General features: G+C 44.2%; 1 protein-coding gene across 1 annotated transcript in view; it reads left to right on the top strand.

Annotated features, from left to right (window-relative positions):
• Window positions 1-10,040: 10,040 nt before the first annotated feature.
• Window positions 10,041-21,560, top strand: part of ATP11C (ATPase phospholipid transporting 11C (ATP11C blood group)) — a gene marked incomplete at both ends in the record, with an annotated part of 150,336 nt that continues 138,816 nt past the window's right edge. Inside the window, one exon of the mRNA XM_084259229.1 lies at window positions 10,041-10,067. Coding sequence (XP_084115355.1) covers window positions 10,041-10,067 — 27 coding nt within the window. The remainder of the gene's footprint in view (window positions 10,068-21,560) is intronic.

Here is a 21,560-nt window from a genome sequence, read left to right as displayed (position 1 = left end):
TTGTCATCAGGGAAATGCAAATCAAAACTACCATGAGATACCATCTTACACCAGTGAGAATGGCACATATTAAAAAAACTAGCAACAACAAATGTTGGCGAGGGTGTGGAGAAAAAGGAACTCTTCTGCACTGTTGGTGGGAGTGCAAACTGGTCCAACCACTGTGGAAAGCTGTGTGGAGATTTCTGGACCTACTAAACATAGAGCTTCCATATGACCCAGCAATTCCACTCCTAGGTATTTACCCAAAGGACACAGAAACATCAATTCCAAAGAACACCTGCACCCCTATGTTTATAGCAGCACTGTTTACAATAGCTAAGCTTTGGAAACAACCCAAATGCCCAAAAATAGATGACTGGATCAAGAAGATGTGGTACATATACACCATGGAATATTACTCAGCATTCAAAAAAGATAAACGCATGCTATTTGCAGCAACGTGGATGGCGCTGGAAGGGATCATGCTCAGCGAAATAAGCCAGAAAGAAAAAGAAAAATACCGGATGGTCTCACTCATAGCAGGAATCTAGAAAACTTAAATAAGGGACCAGGAAAATGAATATAAGAAAGTGAAAATCAAAATCAACAAAAAACTATGAACCAGAGACACTTTTAGGGGGGCGGGGGCGGGAGGGGAGGGACTGGGGTCAGAATGGGGGGGCTGCAATTGTATGGGGAATATAACAATAAAATTTATTAAAAAAAAAAAAAAAGAAAAGGCAGTGGGGAATGAGGGGATAGGAGTTGACAAGCTCTAGTAGACAGGTATAAGGAAAGTGGCTGTGCTCACCTCAGTGGCTTTTGTGTTTTGCTGGGAGCTCTAGTTTTGAGAAGAATCTTCTGGATAGATGGGATCAGGCGGAGACTGAATGCCCAGTCAAGTGAGGATAAAAGCACAGACTGCCAGTCACAAGCAAGGTTATCTAATCTGCTTAGCCATCGAGTTTGGTGTGCACAGAAGTATTCCATTATCCTCTGAACGTGCAGATGTGTGATGCAACCTGAAGGCATAATCAGTGAGTTTAGGGAGCAGTGGCCCAGACTCCCAAGGTACCTCCTCCTGTCACGCTGCTGCCCCTCCTTCCATGCATACCTGTAGCTTCAGGGTGATTTACCTTTGACCAAATGGCTTCAAATGAAAAGGAAATTCACCAGCCTGGTTTATACCCAACTTGGCATAAATCAGTTTTCACCATCTGAAAGCACATGACTACAGCACTAGGAGCCCATGGTGGAGTACCCCAAAAAGAAATGGGGGAAAGGAAATCTTCCCAGCAGACTGAACGTTGAGGAGCACATCAGGTTGTATAGGGTGACCAGGAGAGGTGACCTGAAGTTCAGATCTGTTCCAATTCATGGGTTGGCCAGGGATTTAGAACAAGTTTTTAAGCTTTGCTACTTGGACAGGAAAAATAATTCTTAGACTGGAAAACGTACTGGTTACCAGAGGGAAGAAGGGGTAGGGAGGAGGGCATGGGGAAAGGCAGGGGGTGGGTCCCTGGCACGGGACTATTGGTGAGAACAAGTGAAGCATGTACACCTGTGGAAGGGTGAGAATGTGCTCAAAATTGTGCAGACATGCAAATGGTGGACTAATTAATAGCAAAAATGTAAATAAATAAATGTTACTGTTAGGAACCGGAGATTTCCTCTTAAAAATGGCATATAAAATTCAAGAGTCTATTTATTGAATCATCTACACCCCTCATCTTCCCATGAGAAAAATAAGGGGCAGAAGTGTAAGTTATTAGTCCCAAGGGAACTCGAGTTAAGAGTCAGAATCGACATCTCCCAGATCTCAGTTTAGGACTCTCCCCTTACAGCACACAAAAAACCGTTCATTCATTTGCAAACATTTATTGAGCTTCAGCCATGTAATCATGCTCTTCTCTGGAAACAGGACTAAAGCTAGGTAAGGTGTGGTCCCTACCCTGAAGAAGTTCTTGTCTTGCTTCTGTGTTTTGTGCATGTTGGTCTATTATAGTCATATCCTCTGACAAGAAATAAGTGAAATCAAAAGGGTAAATACTTTTTCAAGTAATACATACTAAATACTTGCTGAAGAGCACCAAATGGAATTTCAAATGTTAGAAAGAGAGCCAGTAAGAACGATATGACTTAAAATAAAACAGACACCAACTGAGATATTAATTAATTCAAGGTTGGATTTGATGGTTAAGGGGAGTTTGCATCACTCTCAGTGCTGGGAAAAGAGCCATTTTTAATGGATTTTGATGGCATCGTGCCTGAATCTTAGTACCTAAATGTTGGCCTGGGTGAAATAAAATTTGAATTAATTGATCAGGAAGACTGGAAGACAGGAAGACGACAATCTGCTATTATTTTAAACAGTAGAAAATGGTGGAAATAGGGCTGCTGAGTATCCAAAAGGTTTGTTCATTTTCAGATTTGAACTTCAGATTCTATTCTTTGAGGGCTGATTAAGTCCCATCCTCTCCTCCAACTGCCCATTCTCAGGAAAACTAAGCTCCACTCAAAAGATGGACTACCCTTTCCTGTGCCCCCTCTTCAGCTAAGACTCTTGGCTCACTCTCTCCCCTTGCAGCACTCTCTGTTTTAGAGAAGGGAGGATCTCACCTCCCCTCTCAAACTTGAGCCTCATATTCTCCAGTCCATCCCCTTCTACCTGCTTCATATCCCAGCTTCCTCAATTACCTTCTCTTTCTACAATATTTAGCTTCTCCCTTCTACAGAATCCTTCCCTCTCTGCCTTTAAATGTGTATGGGTCTCTTTTAGTTGGGGGGAAAGAGGTTTCCCTATCCTGATTGTCCTCCTTGCTATTGTGCATTTCCCCCCTCCTTCCACAGTCAGGTGTTGAAAATGAATGGTTTACACTTATACACTCCTGCACTCTGGCTTCCAGCCCAACTGCCACAGAAGCTGCACTCTTAACAGCTTGTGCAGGATTTCTGAAGCATTAAATGAAATAGCATTTCTCAATTCTGATTTCCATTGACCAGGAATATATTTTTGAAGTTTAGAGCATCTTATACCAAACTCTAATACCACATTTTCCATGCATATTGGGCATTTTTATTTGAACATTCTGTTGTTACTCCGAAACAGTTAAAATTGAACTCACATTTTTTTTTCACTCCTCTTCCCCCTGAATGATTTTTCTGTGAATATGGAATATAAGCTGTATGAGAGTAGGAATCATAAGTCTCACATTCATTATTATAGCTTGGTCAAACTACTTGGATGTAGTTAATATTCAATAGAATTGTCGAAATAACTAGATGAAAACTCATCAATCCCCCACTCACTGAGGCTAATTTCTTAAAGTCATTTCACATACAACTCTCTCCTTTGTCCCATAAATTAAATCTGTGATCAAACCTTGTGAATTATGTCTTCAAAATGTGGTGGTTAAGGGTATGGATTTGGAGTGTCACATGGACCTGTTTGACTCTCTGCTCAGCTATTTTTCTAGCTGTGGCTTTGGGCAAGTTTCCATAAGCTCTCAGTCTCTTCATCAATAAAATGAGGATAATAGTATTATCTTATGGGGTTAGTGAGCATAAATGAGAAAATATGTGTAAAGAGCTTAGCACAGTGCCTAACACCTAGCAAGTACTCAATAAATGATAGCTTTGAAAATTATCTTTCACACTACTCCCAGTGTGAACTCGGATCTACTTAATACTTTGCTGTTTCTCTTGGCTGGAGTGCCCTCCTGTCTTTCTACCCTTTCAAAATGCTATTTATTCTTTTTATTAATTTTTTAATTTTTTGAAAGCATTTATTTTTATTTTTGAAAGTAATTCATAGTTTAAAAAGTTAAACAGATTGATGAGACTTACTAAAAAAAAAAAAAAAAAGGCCATCCCCTACTCTGTCTCTCCCAACTTGTGACCTGTACTAATAAAGCAACCACGTTTAATAATTTTAGATGTTTCTTTTAGTATTCACTTCTGTATGTCAATATAATGTTTCTTGATCTTTCGATTTGTACTTAGAGCTGTCTTAGTATGGAAGATTAAGATATAGATCTTTTTTTTTTTTAAGATTTCTTTATTTATTTATACAAGTACTGGGTATAGTCAGAAGCGCGGGAGGGTGAGAGAATTCACCAGAGCCAGAGCGGGGAGCAGAACAGGCAGAACGATGAAATACACTGCTGAGGGGAGCAGCGGGCACGGCAGGAGAGGTCTGCATGCTATGTGGGACACTTGCTGGTGGCCGGGGATAGAACCGCCGCTGCAGAGGCTGCGGGCAGCTTCGCAGCCCGCTGTGCCATCGGGGAGGCCAAGGATATAGATCTTTTATAACACTGTCTTTCCCAGCTGTTCTTTCATCCTACATAAGAGTAAGGTAGTGTTTCATTTTTGTGGCTTTCATTTGGAACCAAGTCATATTATTTCATGACTCATTTACTTTCTTGAGCAACTTTCTGTTTTTCCTGAAGTTAAAAACTGCCTTGGTTTTTGTTAATTTGCTTTGCATGCATTAATTGCTAATTTTATTTTTTATATTGAGATAACATTGGTTTACATCTTTATTTGTGTTTTAGAGGTATAGAATCTCCCCTTTCAGTTGTTGTTCACACCACCACACCCACTATCAAAGCACCCTCTCTAATCACTAATTCTTCACCAATTTATCCAAACAACTTTTCTGAATGCCAATCTCCATATGAAAAACACATCAGTTAAATAAACAAAAATCTTTTTCTCTAGAAGCCTCCCTTTTATGCCCCTTCATCTTCCTACTCTTCTGGCCTGGTGTGCATACAGCTATTTACCTTAAATTTTGCCACTATCATCCAGGGAATTCCCTTCACCTCTCTTTTATGTTCACCCCTTGTTTTCTGGGATATCTTCCTCTTTCTTGGTTTACTCTCTCATATGATGGAATGGATATTCCAGTGGCTTTCTGAGAAATGAGGTTTAAATTTTATATTACTTACTACTTCTCAACATGTGCCAATTACTCTGTAGGCATATTTGTTTATCAATCACTGGAATAGTTTCACCTCCACATCTTCGCCATCTCTTGGTTAGAATGTTATTCTACTTCCTGTCTGTGTGTCCAAATGGTATTTATATTTTCAAACCAAATTTTATTTTTATGAAAATAATGCATGTACATAGTTTAAGATAGTTGTAAGACTTACAAAGGGAAAAAGAAGTCCTTATCCCATCCTTTCCTATTGTCAATATATGCTCCAGGAAGCAAGAACTTTTTATTATTTTAGCTGTTTCTTCTGGTATTTACCTCTCTATTTCTAAATAATAAAATGATATTCATTGATATAATTTGACTTAATGACTTCTTATTATGGATAATATTTAGTCTTCTACTATATCTTCTCCAGCCTCTCCTGTGTCTAGCCTCCTGATATAATTTGGGAGGAAGTAGAATTCAGATCTAGAAATCATTTTCTCAGAATGTGAAAGACAAACTATATCTCAGTGAACTCAATGTGGTTCCTAGTGATTGTCTTTTCCTTTCCACTGTGAGAAAAAAACCCTATCCTTTTAATAATGGGTTCTAGAACCTTGCACACCTTGATATCAGGAATACCAGGTTATTAGAATATACCTTCATGCCCTTTTTTCTCTCTCTTTTTTAATTTATACAATAGCTGGGGTACAGGCCAGAGGCGCCAGAGGGTGAGAGGATTCACCAGAGACAGAGCGGGGAACAGAACAGGCAGACTGATGAAATACACTGCTGAGGGGAGCAGCGGGCACGACAGGAGAGGTCTGCTTCGCCATGTGGGACCCTCACCAGCCGGCGGGGATCGAACTCGCACTGCAGATGCTGCGGACAGCTTCACAGCGCTGCGCTCAACTGCCTGCGCCACTAGGGGAGGCCCTACATGCCCTTTTTGAAAAGTATAACAGTATGAGATCATCCACAGTCCCTTTTGAGTTCTGCTGTTCTTCATGATTACTAACCTCAATTATTACCATGCTGGATACGACTAACATGGCTCTTTGGAGCACTGTAACGGGGACCCATGAAGTCATTTGAGAAAGTGACGTTTAGGCTGAGACCTGAAGTCCAGAAAAACATTCCATCAGGGATGGTTGCCTGTGATGTCAGGGGAGGATCTTTGGGAACTCAAAGGTTGAAGAGTGGAGACTAGGCTGAAGCTTGGTGAGTGAGAGGGAGAGTTGTTCCACCCATGACTGGAGAAGAAGGCAGGGCCTTGTAGATGATGTTAAGTCAAGATATAGGACATTCCCTACGAGCAATAAGAAGCTACTGAAAAGTCATAAGGAGGGGAGTGATATGATCTGACTTGTCTTCCAATGATTTCTGTGGCTTCAGTGTGGAGAGTGAAATGGAGTGAGCCAACAGTTCGGAAGATATGGGTAAAGTGGGTCTTAAATATACATGAAGGCCAGTCTTGGAAGGAAGAAATTTCAACTGGGCAAAAAACAGTCTTCAGAGGTGTGTTTGAAAGCTCAGCAGAGACAGCTGAATTTCTTCAACTTGCTGATGGCAGTGATTTAGATGCTGATATAACAGCTTCAATTGTTCTTCTTTTTCTTTTTCTTTTTTTAGAAATTAAATGGAGGAAGTGACTCCTTCTCACCATTCCCTTCCTGTTGGATCCTGACTAGCTGACCAGTTGACAGATTCCAGAACACTTTGCTCTTCTTCCCAAGTGGGTACTGCATCCAGGGTCCTTGCAGCCCTGTCTATCTGCCATGGTGAGATGTCTGAGGGGCTGAGGGGGAAAGTTGGAAAGAGCGAGGGGACAATGGAGAAGGGCTTCTAGTTGCTGGCACAGAAATAGGGGCAGTGGAACTGACACAGTTAAGAAAAGAACACTTTCCCTTCCCTCTCTGTGATATTAAGCATTACATCTAGTCCAGATAGGAATCTGGACATCTGAATTCCTGCCTGCAGGAGAAGGGGCCTCCGAAGCAGTCAGCTGATACACCACAAGAGTTGGTGTTATATACCACGGGTTCTGACAATTAGACAGGAGGAAGTTCGTTGTTTGCAGTTCTGTTTATGGAGTTGGCCAAATGAAAATTCCGGCTGATCGTCTGCTTTTCATAGTCATTGGCAACAGCTTTTCTACAACACCTGAGTTTTCTTTGGAAACTGTGAAGAGGCACTGAAAAGAGCAAAAATAATTTCTTTTTGACTTAAAAAAAACTCACAAAGGAAAGTAACTCTAGGGGATATGTGTGAGTGGCTGTAATTTCAGGTTGCATTTGGAGATGGGGAAAAAAAAATCACCTTGCATATATTGCATTGTTTTGCTTGAGCATAGTTTGATTTATGTGGAATTGCATTGCTATAGCCAAGCAAATGAGTCTGGGCCCATGAGGATAGGGGTTGTGATGAAATAAATTAAGAGGACATGGGGATAGTGGGATTATAATAACAAACATTAACAGGACCAACAATACTGCTCTACCTCGGAGGATCCTAAACTCCCTGCTTTTAAGCTGGGCATCATGGGGATCACATGGGAGTTAACACACAACAACATGTAAGAGAACACTGCAAAATAATTTCCAGGTCTCTCATTTTCTGAAGTTGATCTATTTGAATCCATAAGCAAAGTACTTCCCCCTCCATTTGTTTCATAATGATATTATTTCCTAGCAAACACTTGTATCCCCAAAGGTGTAAATTCATTTTCTGTTACCAGTATCTAGGATAGTGCTGCTACTTAGTGCATGTTGAATAAATGATTAGTGAATGATAGTAAAGTCGTTGCTGTGGTCAATGAAAGTAAAGCCAGAAAGGAAACTCTGAAAATAAATCTTTGAAATCGTAGAGAGCAAATCGTTAGATCCATTTTGCCAATGAAATCATACACCATATCTGATTAACATACATTTAACATAAATCTTAAGAATCCTTAGATGTATGGGGGGAGGGAAATTTAAAAAAACAAAACAAAACAAAAACCGAATCCTTGGAACAGAAAGAACCACAATAAGGCAAGTGTTGGAACGGATGCCTGGTTGGTTTCATTTCTTGGCAATTAGTACAGCTTGGGCTGCTCTTTGCTCACAGAATCCAATTCACATTTCATTGGGTGTTTCTGAAGAGCCTTTTGGGTTTTAGGGTTCATTCGGACCGCCCCCACCTGGGGCAGCTGCCAAAAATAGGGTGGTGTGTTCTTTTTCTTAGCTTGTCTTGCCCTTTCTCACCGACCTTTCCCTCCACCCTGGACTTTGCTGGCTGGTCTTCTTCGCTGCCTAGTGTAACTTCCCATATTTTAGGGTCCAATTTAATCTCCAGTGCTTCCAGGAAAGCATCCCAGACTCCCCTTTCAGGGGCACCGTAACTCTCTCCCATGTCCATCAACACTTCACATCTCTTCTCTGTCAATGTCTTTCGACGTGTTGTTTTAGCTGGTGTGTGCCCCCCAATTCGATGGCGACTACCCTGTTGGGAAGGGATTTAAAGAAGTCGCCTTGTGCAGCTCCCAGCACAGTGTTGGCCCAATGAAAACGCCCAGTGAACGGGTGTTGGTATCAATGGAGATCCTGGAGGAGAAAAGAACCTTCTCTACCTTCACCGCCCAGCGGAGGCCCGCGGTGCAGCTGCACCCGGTGCTCAGCTCTGGACTGGCAGAATGTGGCGCAAGGCTCCTGCAAGTGCTCCTGTCTGCCTTTTACTTAGGTCGTCTTGACTTGTATAGAAGGTTCGGAAAGTTCTTCTCCAACAGCCTGGGGATCCAGCGGGAAAGGGCAGTGTGAACGGGCTGAGGTGGGATTGGGATGCCCGGTGTCGTGACCACTCGAGACTCAGACTGCATTTTTAATTTGCCAAGTTCCGCAAACCCCTGTTCTGAACTAGGCGCCGAGGGTGTCCAGGGTTTCTCCGGGCACAGCGCAGGTCTCACGCCCTGGGGCAGGTTGCTGGCTTTCGGGGCTTTGCCTCAGGTCTGTTTCTCCTGTTTCTCACGGCGGGGAAGCTACCCAGCGCCGCGGGCCTCCCCTGCCCGCAGCGGCTGAGAACCGCGCTTGGGCCCAGCGATCTGAGCCGCTTCCTCCTTCTACCCGCCGGGCAAACTCCGTCTGGGCGAGTGGGGGAGCTCCCAGCCCGCGGTAGCAAGCGGCGCAGGGGCCAGGCCGGACTACAATTCCCAGGCTGCCCCGGGAGGGGCGGGGCGGGGCTCCGGGAGGGGGTGCAGGGAAATCCCGCCCCGCTGCGCAGCAGCCACACAAAGCCCGACTTTACAACCTCCTAGAGAAAGTGGAAGTGAGACGGCTGAGGTGGGGAGGCAGGACGCGAGGCAGCGGCAGCAGGGGCCGCGTAGGTGGGAGCGCGGCGAGAGCAGGGTGGCGGGAGACCCGCGCCTCTGCGGGGGAGCAGGGGGCGGCTTTCAGAGCGAGCCCCCCGGCCCGCGCTGGGGTCTCCGCTGCCCCCACTCGTCCTCGCTCCGAGCCCGCCCGGCGCTTCCCGCCGGGAAGCGGGGAGCCGGGCTACCTGGCGGGCTCGGGGCGGGCCAGCGGGCGGCACCGTGGCTCCCCAGCCCGGGTACGGGACGAAGGCGCGGGGCGGCGGCGCTTAGAGTTGGGGCCGGGGCCGCGGGGGTTCCCCACCGAGCCCGGGCAGTGGAGTCAGGCGGAGGAGAGGGCAGGCGCGGGGTGCCCCGAGCGGGGCGGAAGCACGCGGAGCGCCCGAGGCGGCGGCACCACGCCGGGGCAGAGCGCAGATAGCGGGCTGCCGAGCCCGGCGCGGGCGGGGAGCTTGGGGCGCCCCCCCCGCGGGCGGGGCCTCGCGTTCCCTCGCGCGCCCGCTCGCCTCTGCGGGCGGCGGGCTGGGGTCAGATAAGGGAGAGCGGCGGGTCGCCGCCCCCGGGGCCGGCGGGGCGGGGCGGGGCGAGGCGGGGGCGGGGCGAGGCGGGGGCGGGGCGGGGCCGCGGCGGAGCGCCGGCTAGGGCAGGCCGGCAGGCGGGCGGCGGCGGGCTGGGGGCAGGCAGCCTGCCGCGCCGTCCGCTTCGCGCCGCCGGCCCACGCCGCAGTGTGCTTTGTGGACGGCTCCTTCGCAGACGGCCCGGTCGAGCCCGCTCGGCGCCTCGGACGCGATGTTCCGCCGGAGCTTGAACCGTTTTGTAAGTACCCTCTGCGGCTCCACGCGCGCCGCGGGGCTGCCTCGCCGGCCGCTTCGCCCGCTCCCTCACAATTTTCTGAGGGGATAATGGCACCTCGCTGAGACCCCCGCCACCCCGTTTGAATTTTCCCTGAAACCCGTGGCCGAGGCGGACGGGGGTGGGGGGGCAGGTCGGGCTCCGGGGCGACCGAAGCAGCCCGCCGCCCCCCGGACAATTGAAGCGGAGCTGCCGGGGGCCGTTGGCCACTGCGCCTCGGACGAGGGCGCCCCTCGGGCTGACGGCGGGGGTCCGACCCGGGGGTCCCAGGCTTGGCCAATTAAGTCGAAGATGGCGTTTTATCAGCCGGGAGGCGGCTTTCTTTTGTTTCCTCCGCCACGAGCACATGGAGGTGAACCCAGACCTGTCCCTGGGGCCCAGAACACCTCCCGGGGGCGCGGGGCCGGGGACCCGAGGCTCGGGGGACTCCGCCTGCGCGGGCGCCGGCAGCTGCGGAGTGACGCCTGCCAAAGTTGGGAGCCCCCGCCGGACAAGCTCACCTTCGGGGGCTGAGGCCGGCCCGGCGATCGTCAGGGTGGGCTGGGTGGCGGGGCAGACGCGAGGTGGCGGCGCGGCCGTGGCGCGCCGGCTCCGAAGCCTGGGCGAGAACGCTGCGCCCCAGACCTTGAAGCCCGGAGGAAGGCGGGCTGCGGCGGCCCCGCTGGCCGGTTTACCCCCTTGCCACCCCGCAGAAAGGGCATTTTGATCTCCGTGGGAGGAAAAGGCGATCTGTGGCCACCGACTCTTGTCCAGTAACCTGTTTACTCCTAAGACCCTCCGTTGAGAAGGGCGCCTAGATGGGACCCGGCACTTCATGCCGGTATTTGTGGCAACTTCCTTAATTGCAAGATGGGCTGGCGGGAATAGGATTTTATTTCTGCCCGCGATGTGAAGGAAGGGGTTCGTCTGTAAATTTTGATTGTTCCAGCATTAGGAAGAATGAGGTTGAGTGCTGTGCGCCTCCCCCTCCCCCCTTAGAATCCGAGCAAGAACTTGGCGATTCGATTCTTTTCGTGCAGTTGTTGCTAATCAAGCATTGCTAACATGTCTGGTACGTCCGATGAATTGGCTCTCATTCCCCCCTCCCCCCGCGTTGGAAACTTTCGCCGGTGTTCTCGGGCTAAAATAAATAATTGGACATCCCTTTTCAAGATACCATCACAACAACGCTATGTCAGTGTTTCTCAAAATGAAACATGTCTTAAGAAATCGGAGCAGATTACCTGTGGCACAGAGCAGTGGAGGTTGTACATATCAAGTATCTTGAAATCTGTAGAAATTGGCTTGTACTGGAGGCTTTAATGAAGCGAGTGACTTCAGATTGCTTTCTCACATTTAACCCGGGAAGGTAAAAGACTATTGTACTTAATAGTTCTGTGTCACATAGATTCCTGTGATCTTTGAGTGTTGTCTGGGAGTGACAAAAAGGGAAAGATGACAAAGAGCCAATTTGTGATACTTCGAGAAAAGGTAATCTTTTCACATGTCACTCTTACGGTGGAAAACAACTGGGCTCTGCTTCATAATAAATTCAACCCCATTTTTTAAAGGGTTTTAACGTTTCAAATCAAACTATTCAAGTATTGGTCCAAAACCTCCCTTCACTTTTCCTTTGCTAAGAGTGATCTGCATTGTACCAGAGGCCAGTCATGAAGCAGCCCTGGCCCAGGCAGCCTGGGCATGCAGTAGAATTTGCAGCAGTTGTTGAGGTGCCAGCCTGCAGGTTTGAAGCTAGTCTTCTTAGCTTCCCCAACCAAGCTCTCTGCAGAGAATCACTTTAGCTCACATTGAAATGAGCTTCGACCTCATTGTTTCGGCTGGAATGCCCAACTGCTTACATTTTCCTGCGCCATCATGACTATGGTAAGTCTGGGGAATTTGGACCAGTGCAGTAAGCTGGAAGGTTCTCTGGAGTTGTATCTGAGCCTTAGGCCTAAGGCTATCGAATACATTGCTAAAGAATGACTTCAGAATCTTTGGGGGGTGGGGACAGCCAAATTTTATCTGCTGTAGAGGAGTGAGTCTCCACGCTCTCCTCATCTTTTACTTGGCAGAGATTGAGGGGTACTCCTATTTAAATCACTAGATGGCTATACACAGATTTGGTTGGACTTGAGACTGGCCCAACAATATAGATGTATGTAGTCCAACTTTTGTAGTCCAAGCTCTCTTTTGATTACTTTCATATTAGAAATGGGGTTATGAATTTTTTTCAATTAACTGTACTTTGAAATTGGTTTTGTTTTTTTTATAGGTTTTTTTTTCAAAGATTTATTTTTATTTATACAAGAGCTGGGGTACAGTCCAGAGTTGTGGGAGCATGAGAGGATTCACCAGAGACAGAGCAGGGAGCAGAACAGGCAGACGGACCGAAGCAGCGGGCGAGACAGGAGAGGTCTGCCTCGCCATGTGGGATTCTCCCTGGCTGGCCGGGAATCGAACCTGTGCTGTGGAGGCTGCAGACAGCTTCACAGCGCTGTGCTCAACCCACTGTGCCACCGGGGAGGCCCTTGAAATTGGTTTTGAATGTGAAATAAATTACAGTGGTATTTATTATAGTTGTTGGTCACCAAAAAATGGAGCCTACATGTTAGGAGGGTTTTACATTTAAAACCTGGACGGGGGAGTATCTTTTAGGAGTAGCAGCTTCTTCTGTGGCTCAGTTGGTGTTTGCTGAATCTCTTTTAGAAAAGAAGAACACCATTTCCCCCCACCCCCCGCAGGTTCTCCAATTTCAAGCTAAAAGAAATAGTGACTCATTGTATTTTTTAAAGACATGGCCTTGACGTCTTTGCCATTAATAATTGTCGTCTTTACTTTTTGATGAATTATGACTTTACTTTTGACAGTTTCAAGGTAGAAAGAAATTGGTGGATTTGGTGCAGGATTTTAGGATCTAGCTATGAAGGAGGTGTCTTAAAAGATTCGAGTTGGATGTCTTTGGGTGGAATAACAGCACTGCCTGTTCTCAGCGAGTATCTCCATTTTCTATAAATACAATAAATAAATAATAGTGGCTTCATCTATACAATTCATTTCCTTCAGAAGTACATGTAATTGGAAATCGGGGTGATTGGAGCTTAAGGGTCAGGGACTTTTATGTTAACCTGTATTTTATTTTTTACTCTTAAAATTTGTACTCATTACAGCTGTAGTTTCACATGGGTTTAGAGTTTTAATGAGTCTCTAAATGAGAAACCCCCCCCCTTTTTTTTTACTTATTTCATGCTTAATGATTCAAAGTGAGACACTCCTTGATCAGGTAGATCAGGGATTTGGCCATGTGAATGTTGTAAATTTAGCTTGTCAGATAGCGATATTAAATGGTATGAATTTCTAGGTGTATACCTGAAAGCTTAAATTGTGAGTGTAAAATACTGAGGGAAAGTTAGATCTCTGATTCCAAGAGTTCTTAAACTGCTTTGGTCCCATAAAGCATGCAACATACAGTAATAATAGCACATAGAAAAAAAAACAAAGATATTATACTGCATAAAGTAGAATGAAAATTCAAAATATTCAAGACAATATTTTGTCTTGAAGACAAAAGTGAACAAAATAGTAGCTAATTTATTACTTTAAGGCCAAGTCAAGGCCAGTCTAGTGAAGCAATATATTGAAGCAATTAATAAAGTAACTTAGGTAATTTTTTTTTTCCCAGGAGCAAGAAGGTTTTTGGTTTCTTCCTTGAATTACCAGGGTAAACTATTTTTTCTTTTTCACTGTACTAAAAACCTTGGGCTGACATTGCTGAGCATGGAAACTATTTATGAATTTATTTCATTATGTGTAGAAATTTATCTAAATACGTGCATTGTAATTACTATTTTTTCATTTAGACAAACCTTAGAAATAAATGGTCTGTGCATCTTGGTTTAACAGATGAACTTCACCCTACTAAAAAGCAATTTTTAAAAAAAAAATCATATTATAATTTACTTTTAACTTGTGTGTCACACTAGGTCAGTCTATCTCAATTGGGAGAGATTTAAGCCCTAATGCCCCAGCGCATCCATTGTATGTAATAAATTAATCTCTTTTCAAGGAAGACTGGAGCTCCCAGCGAGAAAGGCTGCCCTCCACTGGAAAACTGTTGCTGGTAGGAAGTAGGAAAAGTTGGCTTAGTGCCTGGTACTTAGTAGGTGACTGATAAGTATTTTTCAATGAAGAGCTTTTATGTTTCACATAAATAGTAACTTTTACTTATAGACAATGATATTTATAGTAAATTCTTCTTTATGAAGAATGTTTAAAGAATGAGGAGTTCTAGGTAATTGGGTATGATACTGTGATTTTTAAAGCAAGACATACTTATATTTGATCTTCTGGCACAGAGCTCCTAAAACCCTTGAAATTCCTTATTAATGAGTGTCTTGTTAATGAGATGATATTTGGAAACCAGGGTGATGAGAGAGTTGGAACTTTTAGTCGACCTCCCGATTTCCAGGGAGGGGAGAGAGCCCAGAGGTTGAGTTCATTGACCAATGGCCAGTGGCCAATCAGTCATGCTAGTGTAATGAGACCTCCTTAAAAACCCCAAAAAGATTGGGTTTGAAAAAGCTTCTTGGTTGGTAAACACGTGGAGATTTGGGGAGAGTGGAAAGGGAGTGGGAGCTCTGCCTCCTTCCCCATACCTTGCTCTGTGCCTCTCTTCACCTCTTTGGACCTGAGTTGTATGCTTTTATAAGAAACCAGACGTCTACTAAGCAAAATGTTTCTCTGAGTTCTATGAGCTGCTCTAGTATATTAATGGAAGTGAAAGGGGGAAGGTTGTCTTGAGAACTTCTGTTACTTACCAGGAGGACAGGTAACAACCTGGAACCCTCCCCCCAACACACATACATTGGAATTGGGTAGTCAGAAACTAAACGTTGGGATTTACCATGTACTGATTACCAGTTTTCTAAGTATTAGAATAAATGCATTTAATGCTAAAGCTGTACAGGCCATACTATCATCTTAAAAGGATTACCTCATTTTATGGTCTTGCAGAGGATTATTTCATTCAGCAAATATTCACTGAGCATCTATCCTATGTGCTGGCCACTGTGCTAGACCCAGGGGTGAGCAAGACTGACAAAGTCCCTGTCTTCAGAATCTTTGCCAATTGCATACATGACTGTAGATATAGAGGACATGGCACTGTGCTGTATTTAACATATTTGTGACCTACTTCAATATTTGCTTTTTATGAATGATATTGTTATATACTTACCTGTTATTTGTCATTCTGCCAGATACAGAGTATATAATTTCAGTTATATTCAGGTTGTTTGGGTTTCAGATAAAAAGGAATTTGTTGCATTTGACACCTTCAATACGATTTGTACATGGGAAACTTCTTTTACAAATAGATGGTAGGGGCTCCCTGGTGGTGCAAGGGGTTAAGACGCAACCTATGAAGCTATCCGCAGCCACAGCAGCATGAGTTCAATCCCCAGCCAGGGAGTACCCACATGGCACAGCAGACCTCTCCTGACTTGCCTGCTGCTCTCCTCAGCAGTGTATTTCAGTCAATCTGCCTGTTCTGCTCCCCACTCTGACTCTGGTGAATCCTCTCACCCCTCACGCCTCTGGCCTGTACCCCAGTTCTTGTATGCATAAGTAAATAAATCTTATTTAAAAAAAAAAACAAATACGTGGTAGTCTGATCCTGTATAGGGTGGAAAATCTATTTATGAATGAAATAAATATTTATTACCAAATTATTTATTCGATGACCTGAAAACAAGTTTTGTCTTTTCCCTGATCTGCCTTTCAGTGATTAAGCAATAACTCTGAATATCTTCTAAATATCTTCTATAAGGGTTTCCTTTTTGCTCATTCTGTTTACTGTTGCTCATAATTCAAACCTTTTGTTGGTATTATCAAGTGCTTACAAGTCAGGTAATTTTCAGTGTTCTGACTGAACTTTTAACAGATGAGATTTGGGGAAGTAAATCTGGCCATTAGCATATTGATAGCAATTGTCCACGTGAAAGGGTTTTCTCTCCTAGGCTCTCAGTTGGCCACCCACTGGGTAATGGGTTTTCGGAGGTAAAGGATGCCCAGTGGCCCCTGGTAGAACCTTAATTACTCTCCTCATGTCTGGATGGTATGCACAGAACTAGCCCATGAATGGATGCAAATACTGGTTTGTTGAGTGATGGAAAAAAATCAAGCTTGACTGCTTGTCTAATATGACTGATCAGTTCTCCCAAAGAGAGTGAACACATGGGAAATAGAATATAAGTACAATTTTTTTCCATCAAGGCGATGAAGTTTCCTGTACATCTGTAGTGTTTCTTAGAAATTAAATCTTTTGTTTCTGGAACCTTTGAGATTGGGGGAGGATTTTCTGATTAGGTGGAAGAGGAGGTTCTAGGCCTTCATAAATGAATCAGGTACTGTTTTCAAGTTTATTTCTTTTCACTTTATGCTTACCTTCTTTGCCTAGCATAAGAGTAGATCAGTGGTAATTGTAAAACAAACATACTAGCACAACTGCAGCATATGTTAACACTACTGCAGCTTAGTGATGAATGAGCTCTCAGCACTGCAGATATGGGCGCAAGATGCCCTATGCCAGCACATTGGCAGACAGCCCCTCAATTACTGCAGCATGTGGACGGGTTGCTAGTTTGGCTGACTTCTTAACTGTGGTTAATAGATAATGTTGGACCATGGATATCCAGATTTGGATGGTTAATCTGTATGTCATCAATTTTTTTCCTTTTACTCCTTTTTTATTTGAATTTGGGGAGGATTGGGGACACCTACCCTATTCAAGCAGATCAAGCAAATCATTTTTTTTAAGGTTCCACCATTACACGTTGTTTTTAAGTATTAAGGTGTCTGTACCTTCCTACTCTTGCTCTTTGCCTTGGTATTCTTGGAAAAATAGAACAGTTTTATTGATAATAATTTTGGAGCTAGCATAGCATCAAGTAAATAGTCATTGCTCAAATACTTGCTTAGTTGATGTGAATTGAGTTGATAACGCTGTTTAAGTTAGTTAATAATAGTGAAAAATGATCACTTGAGTAAGCAGCTACCAAGAAGCTTAATGCATTTCAGACTGGGCTAATAACAAGTACGTAGCACTGAAAATAATGTACTATCAGTGGGCAAAGTACTATACTAATTCTAAATGAGAAAAAATAGTCATGTGCACCTAAAAAGTAATCAGAAAAAGTTTGGCATTTACTTGAGGCTGTTTTTTCACTTCACCAGAAAGATTATCTTTAGCGCTCTCCCCTTTCTTGGGCATTCATAGAAAACTATAGCTAACATACTGCCCTCAACTTATAAAATTGTAAGCAAATTCATATTTTGTTTGTTAAATACCATTCCTGGGTTCATATTTTCTGTTGCCACCAGCACATCAAATTTCTTTTGAAAACCAAAACTGCAGTATTGACTCTCTAAGAGCTGAGTATCTTTTGACTTAGTGTGGTAATTGTATCGTATTTGGATTCAGGATACCACTTAGTATTTGGTGCTGGAAATGCCAGGTACTTTCCATCTGTTTGCATCCAGCTGCCTGGATACCTATAGCAGGAAGGTAGAGCACACCAGAGGAACTGTAGTCTGAGGGATTTGCAAAGTTTGTTGTAAACAGAGGCTCAACCTTGTTAAAAGGGTTAGCACAAGTAAGTCCTCATTCTGCCGTTTACTACCCAGATTGGGAAACCGGGCATCTACATCAAAGTGTTTCTCAGAATTGGGTCCTGGAACTGCTTGCATAAGAATTATTTGGGGTACTTATTATGAATATAGATTCCTGGGCTTCAAACCTACTCAACCCAGTCTCAGGTGATAGGTCCCAGGAAACTCTTTTTAGCAGGTACTCCAGATGGTTCTTAGCTTCACTATCGTTTGAGAACACTCATATATAATAAACTCTGAAATATTTATTTTCTGTGACAACTCTGCTCACCTTTTTGAACTTCATCTCTGAAAGGAACATAATACATATTTGGGGAAATGTTAGACTCTTAAACCTATACTAATTGTGTCAGCAGTTCCCCAAACCACTCCCAGATTTGGTGATTTACTGGCAAAACTAACAGGACTCAGCATACAGTTGTACTCGTAGCTGTGATTTGTTATAGCAAAAGGATACAAAGCAAAGTCAGCAAAGGGAAAAGGCACATGTGGCCAAGTCTGGAGGAGACTGGGCGCAACATCCAGCCATCCTCCCCCACCGGAGTCTACACAGTCGTGCTTAATTTCTCCAGCCAGGAGTTGTGACAACTTGTGTGAAATGCTGTCTCCCAAGGAAGCTCAAGGATTTTATTGGGATCTGGTCACACAGACACCCTCTGTCTGGTTCATGCCAAAATTCCAGACTCCCAGAAGGAAAGCAGGTATTTAGCATAAATTGTATTGTTTATAACTACACTTTAGGCACAGTGAACTACTCTTATCAGTCAGGGAGGTGGAAACCTTCCCAAAATCCAAGTCCCCAGATACCAGCTGGGGAGCGAGCAGGCCTTTTCAAGAAAAGCAGTATCAGGCCTGCTATGTTAACCTCTTTCCTACACACTAATGTAGACACTGGCATGTTTCAATGAAGGGAAGTAACTAATCAGCTGAGAGCTAAGACTCCTAGCAGTCACCACCTTCTTTTCTTTGCTGCACACAGCCATGCTTCTGGATTATGAGCCCTTCCTTTTCATATTGTTGAACACATTCACTATTTGTCACTTGCAGCAGAGGAGCAGCCTGCTGGTGGTAAATTGATGCACCCAGTGGGGGAGCCAGGAAGTATTGATGTTTCTGCCAGTTTAGCGTCAACACTTGCTGGTTTCCTCTCTGGAGCATCACCAAATCCGTGGATTTTCATTTTTCTTGACATTTGGACTTTTGTTACTGCCCCTACCTCCCCTGGTTCCCTCCATTTACCCATATTCCCAACACTCATTTGCATCATTACCTCATCCCATTTGTTAGCTCATAGGCAGCTGATAAAAAAATCCTTTTGGGTAAGAATTCCAAAGAGCAGGCACACTGAAGAGTATTTTGTCAAAGAAGACTGTACAAGGAAGACTGCCAGGAAAAAAAAATCATTAGGCTAATAAATATTACAGCAATAGTTATAAATATTGTTTTAACTCAGGATTGTTTTTTTAGTTTTAAGTCACAGAAAACCCCAGGAATATCTGTCTGTTTTTTCTTGAGTTTCTGCCTTTTTTACTATTAAAAAGGGAATTCTTTTATGATTTGGGCAAGGAATAAATAAGGAAATCATACTAGAAGATGTGGTAGTCTTAGAGATTGACAGGGAGAAGAAGCTAGGAGGAACTGTCTCAAATAAGTAATAGCTGGGTAGAGCAGATTATGTAAACTACACCTGTTGTGTAAGCAGTGGGGATGTTCTTTAAGCTTCACAATTAATGTAGTTTGCAGTAATGTGGATTAAGGGGTCTGTAGTATCTTTTCCAAAAGCATTCAAATGAAATATGGGCTTGCTTTGAACTCGCGTGCCCTGCTTGGTGCTGGGAGGTATGTGAGGCACAGCCCTGCTCTTTAATAGCTTGCAGTCTATTGGAGACAGAAGACAGCACATAGGACCAGTCTCACAAGGCAGTAGGTGTTACCCTTTTGAGCGACACACACAGTAAGTGCAGCAGACATTCAGAAGAGGACTCTGAGTTTCACTCTGGACACAGTGGAGAGGGATTTACAGAGGAGGTTGCAAAAATACTGGGTGGTAGGAGACCCAAAGTATTGACGTTCATGGCATTTTGGGACAGGCAACCTCATTGCAGGAGGAGGCAATTACTTGAACAGTTGTGCAGTCATTGCTTATGACACTTAGAGCGGTGGAACCAGTCAATTAAGAAGGCATAGGCTTCAACTCTAAATGCTGCAGAAAGACTAAAAACCTGATCTTCAATGCCTGATGTTTGCTGTGGTGAAATGACTTTTAAAAAGGGTGCGCTTAAAATGAACATGAGGCAGCTTTTGGTCTCTACAACAGTAGCTGTTGGAATCTTCCCATAGACATGGTCCTGAAATCTCTGACCGTGGGAATAGTCCTCAATCTTTTTTTTTTTTTTTAATTTTGGGGTTACATTTTTGCTCCTCCATATGTGCACATATTCACATGTTCTACTCCCCAGTCTTCTGTTTTGGTGCAGGAACAATAAAGCAGCAACTAGAATGGAATAAGCATTTGAGGTAATATTTCATGACAAGCTTCGCATCTTATATGGCTGGTTATTTAGTTGTCCTGCTTATAATGAGTGCATTCTTTCAGAAACTTTTTTTTTTTTATAGAGGCATGTTTTTATTTATTTATTTATTTGTTCGCTTGTTTTGTTCATACATGCACTGGGTACAGTCAGAAGCGCGGGAGGGCGAGAGAATTCACCAGAGCCAGAGCGGGGAGCAGAGCAGGCAGAAGGACCGAAGTACACTGCTGAGGGGAGCAGTGGGCGGCAGGAGAGGTCTGCGCGCCATGTGGGACCCTCCTCCGGTGGCCGGGGAGCAGCTGGGAATCGAACCGGCGCCGCAGAGGCCGTGGGCAGCCTCGCAACCCAGCGCTCAACCGCTGCGCCACCGGGGAGGCCCTCAGAAACTTTTACTACATGGAGACAGTGTGTTAGTTTATTATCCTGAGTATTGGTGGACATTTATTTGAAAATAAATGATCCTTGATCAGGCTTTTCTTTGTTCAGGAGCACATTCCCTACAGTAAGACTTCTATTTCACTGCCATTAGACAACATGCTCTTAACAGACATTCAGACCTGACCATATCATTGTGATTTACCAGAATGTGAGTTGCATCTTATTCTTACACAACCAGTTCATCACCACGTTGGTGTTGGTGTCACTTTTCTTCATCATCTCATCTGTCACTCTAGTTCAAAGTCATCATCTTTTCTCTTTCAAATTTGTCACCGTCCCCTACCCAGTACCTCAAGCTGGAAACCTAGCAGTCTTCCTTAATACCTCATTTTCCTTCATCACCAACACCTAATTGCTCAGCAAATTCAATAGGTTCTGTTTCTTAAAAAGCTCTCAGATCTATCCACTTCTTTGTGTGCCTACTTGTACCACCATCCAAGTACAAGCCACCACTGTCATTTACCTGGATTATTGCAATAAATGATCTCATCCACCCCTGATCGCTTCAGTCCTCCACACACCATCAAAGGGAACTTTTGCCTTTGTATTGCCTAAAAGCCTTCAGTGACTGATCTCTGGATAAAGACCTGACCACTATCAGCTCTCACTATTCCTCATTATTTTATTTGTTTTTTAAAATGATAGATAATTCGAATTACATATCAAAAATTCATCATTTTAAAGTGTACACTTAAGTGATTTTTAATATATTCACTATGTTGTGCAACCATCAACACTATCTAATTACAGAATATTTCCATTGCTCAAAAAAAAAAAAAAACCCACAAACCCTCTACCCATTAACCGTTAGTCCCTCCTGCGCCCTAACCCCTGGCAACCA

The sequence above is a fragment of the Talpa europaea genome, assembly GCF_964194135.1.
Source record: "Talpa europaea genome assembly, chromosome: X".
Classification (NCBI taxonomy): Eukaryota; Metazoa; Chordata; class Mammalia; order Eulipotyphla; family Talpidae; genus Talpa; species Talpa europaea.
This window is presented reverse-complemented; position numbering and strand designations above follow the sequence as displayed.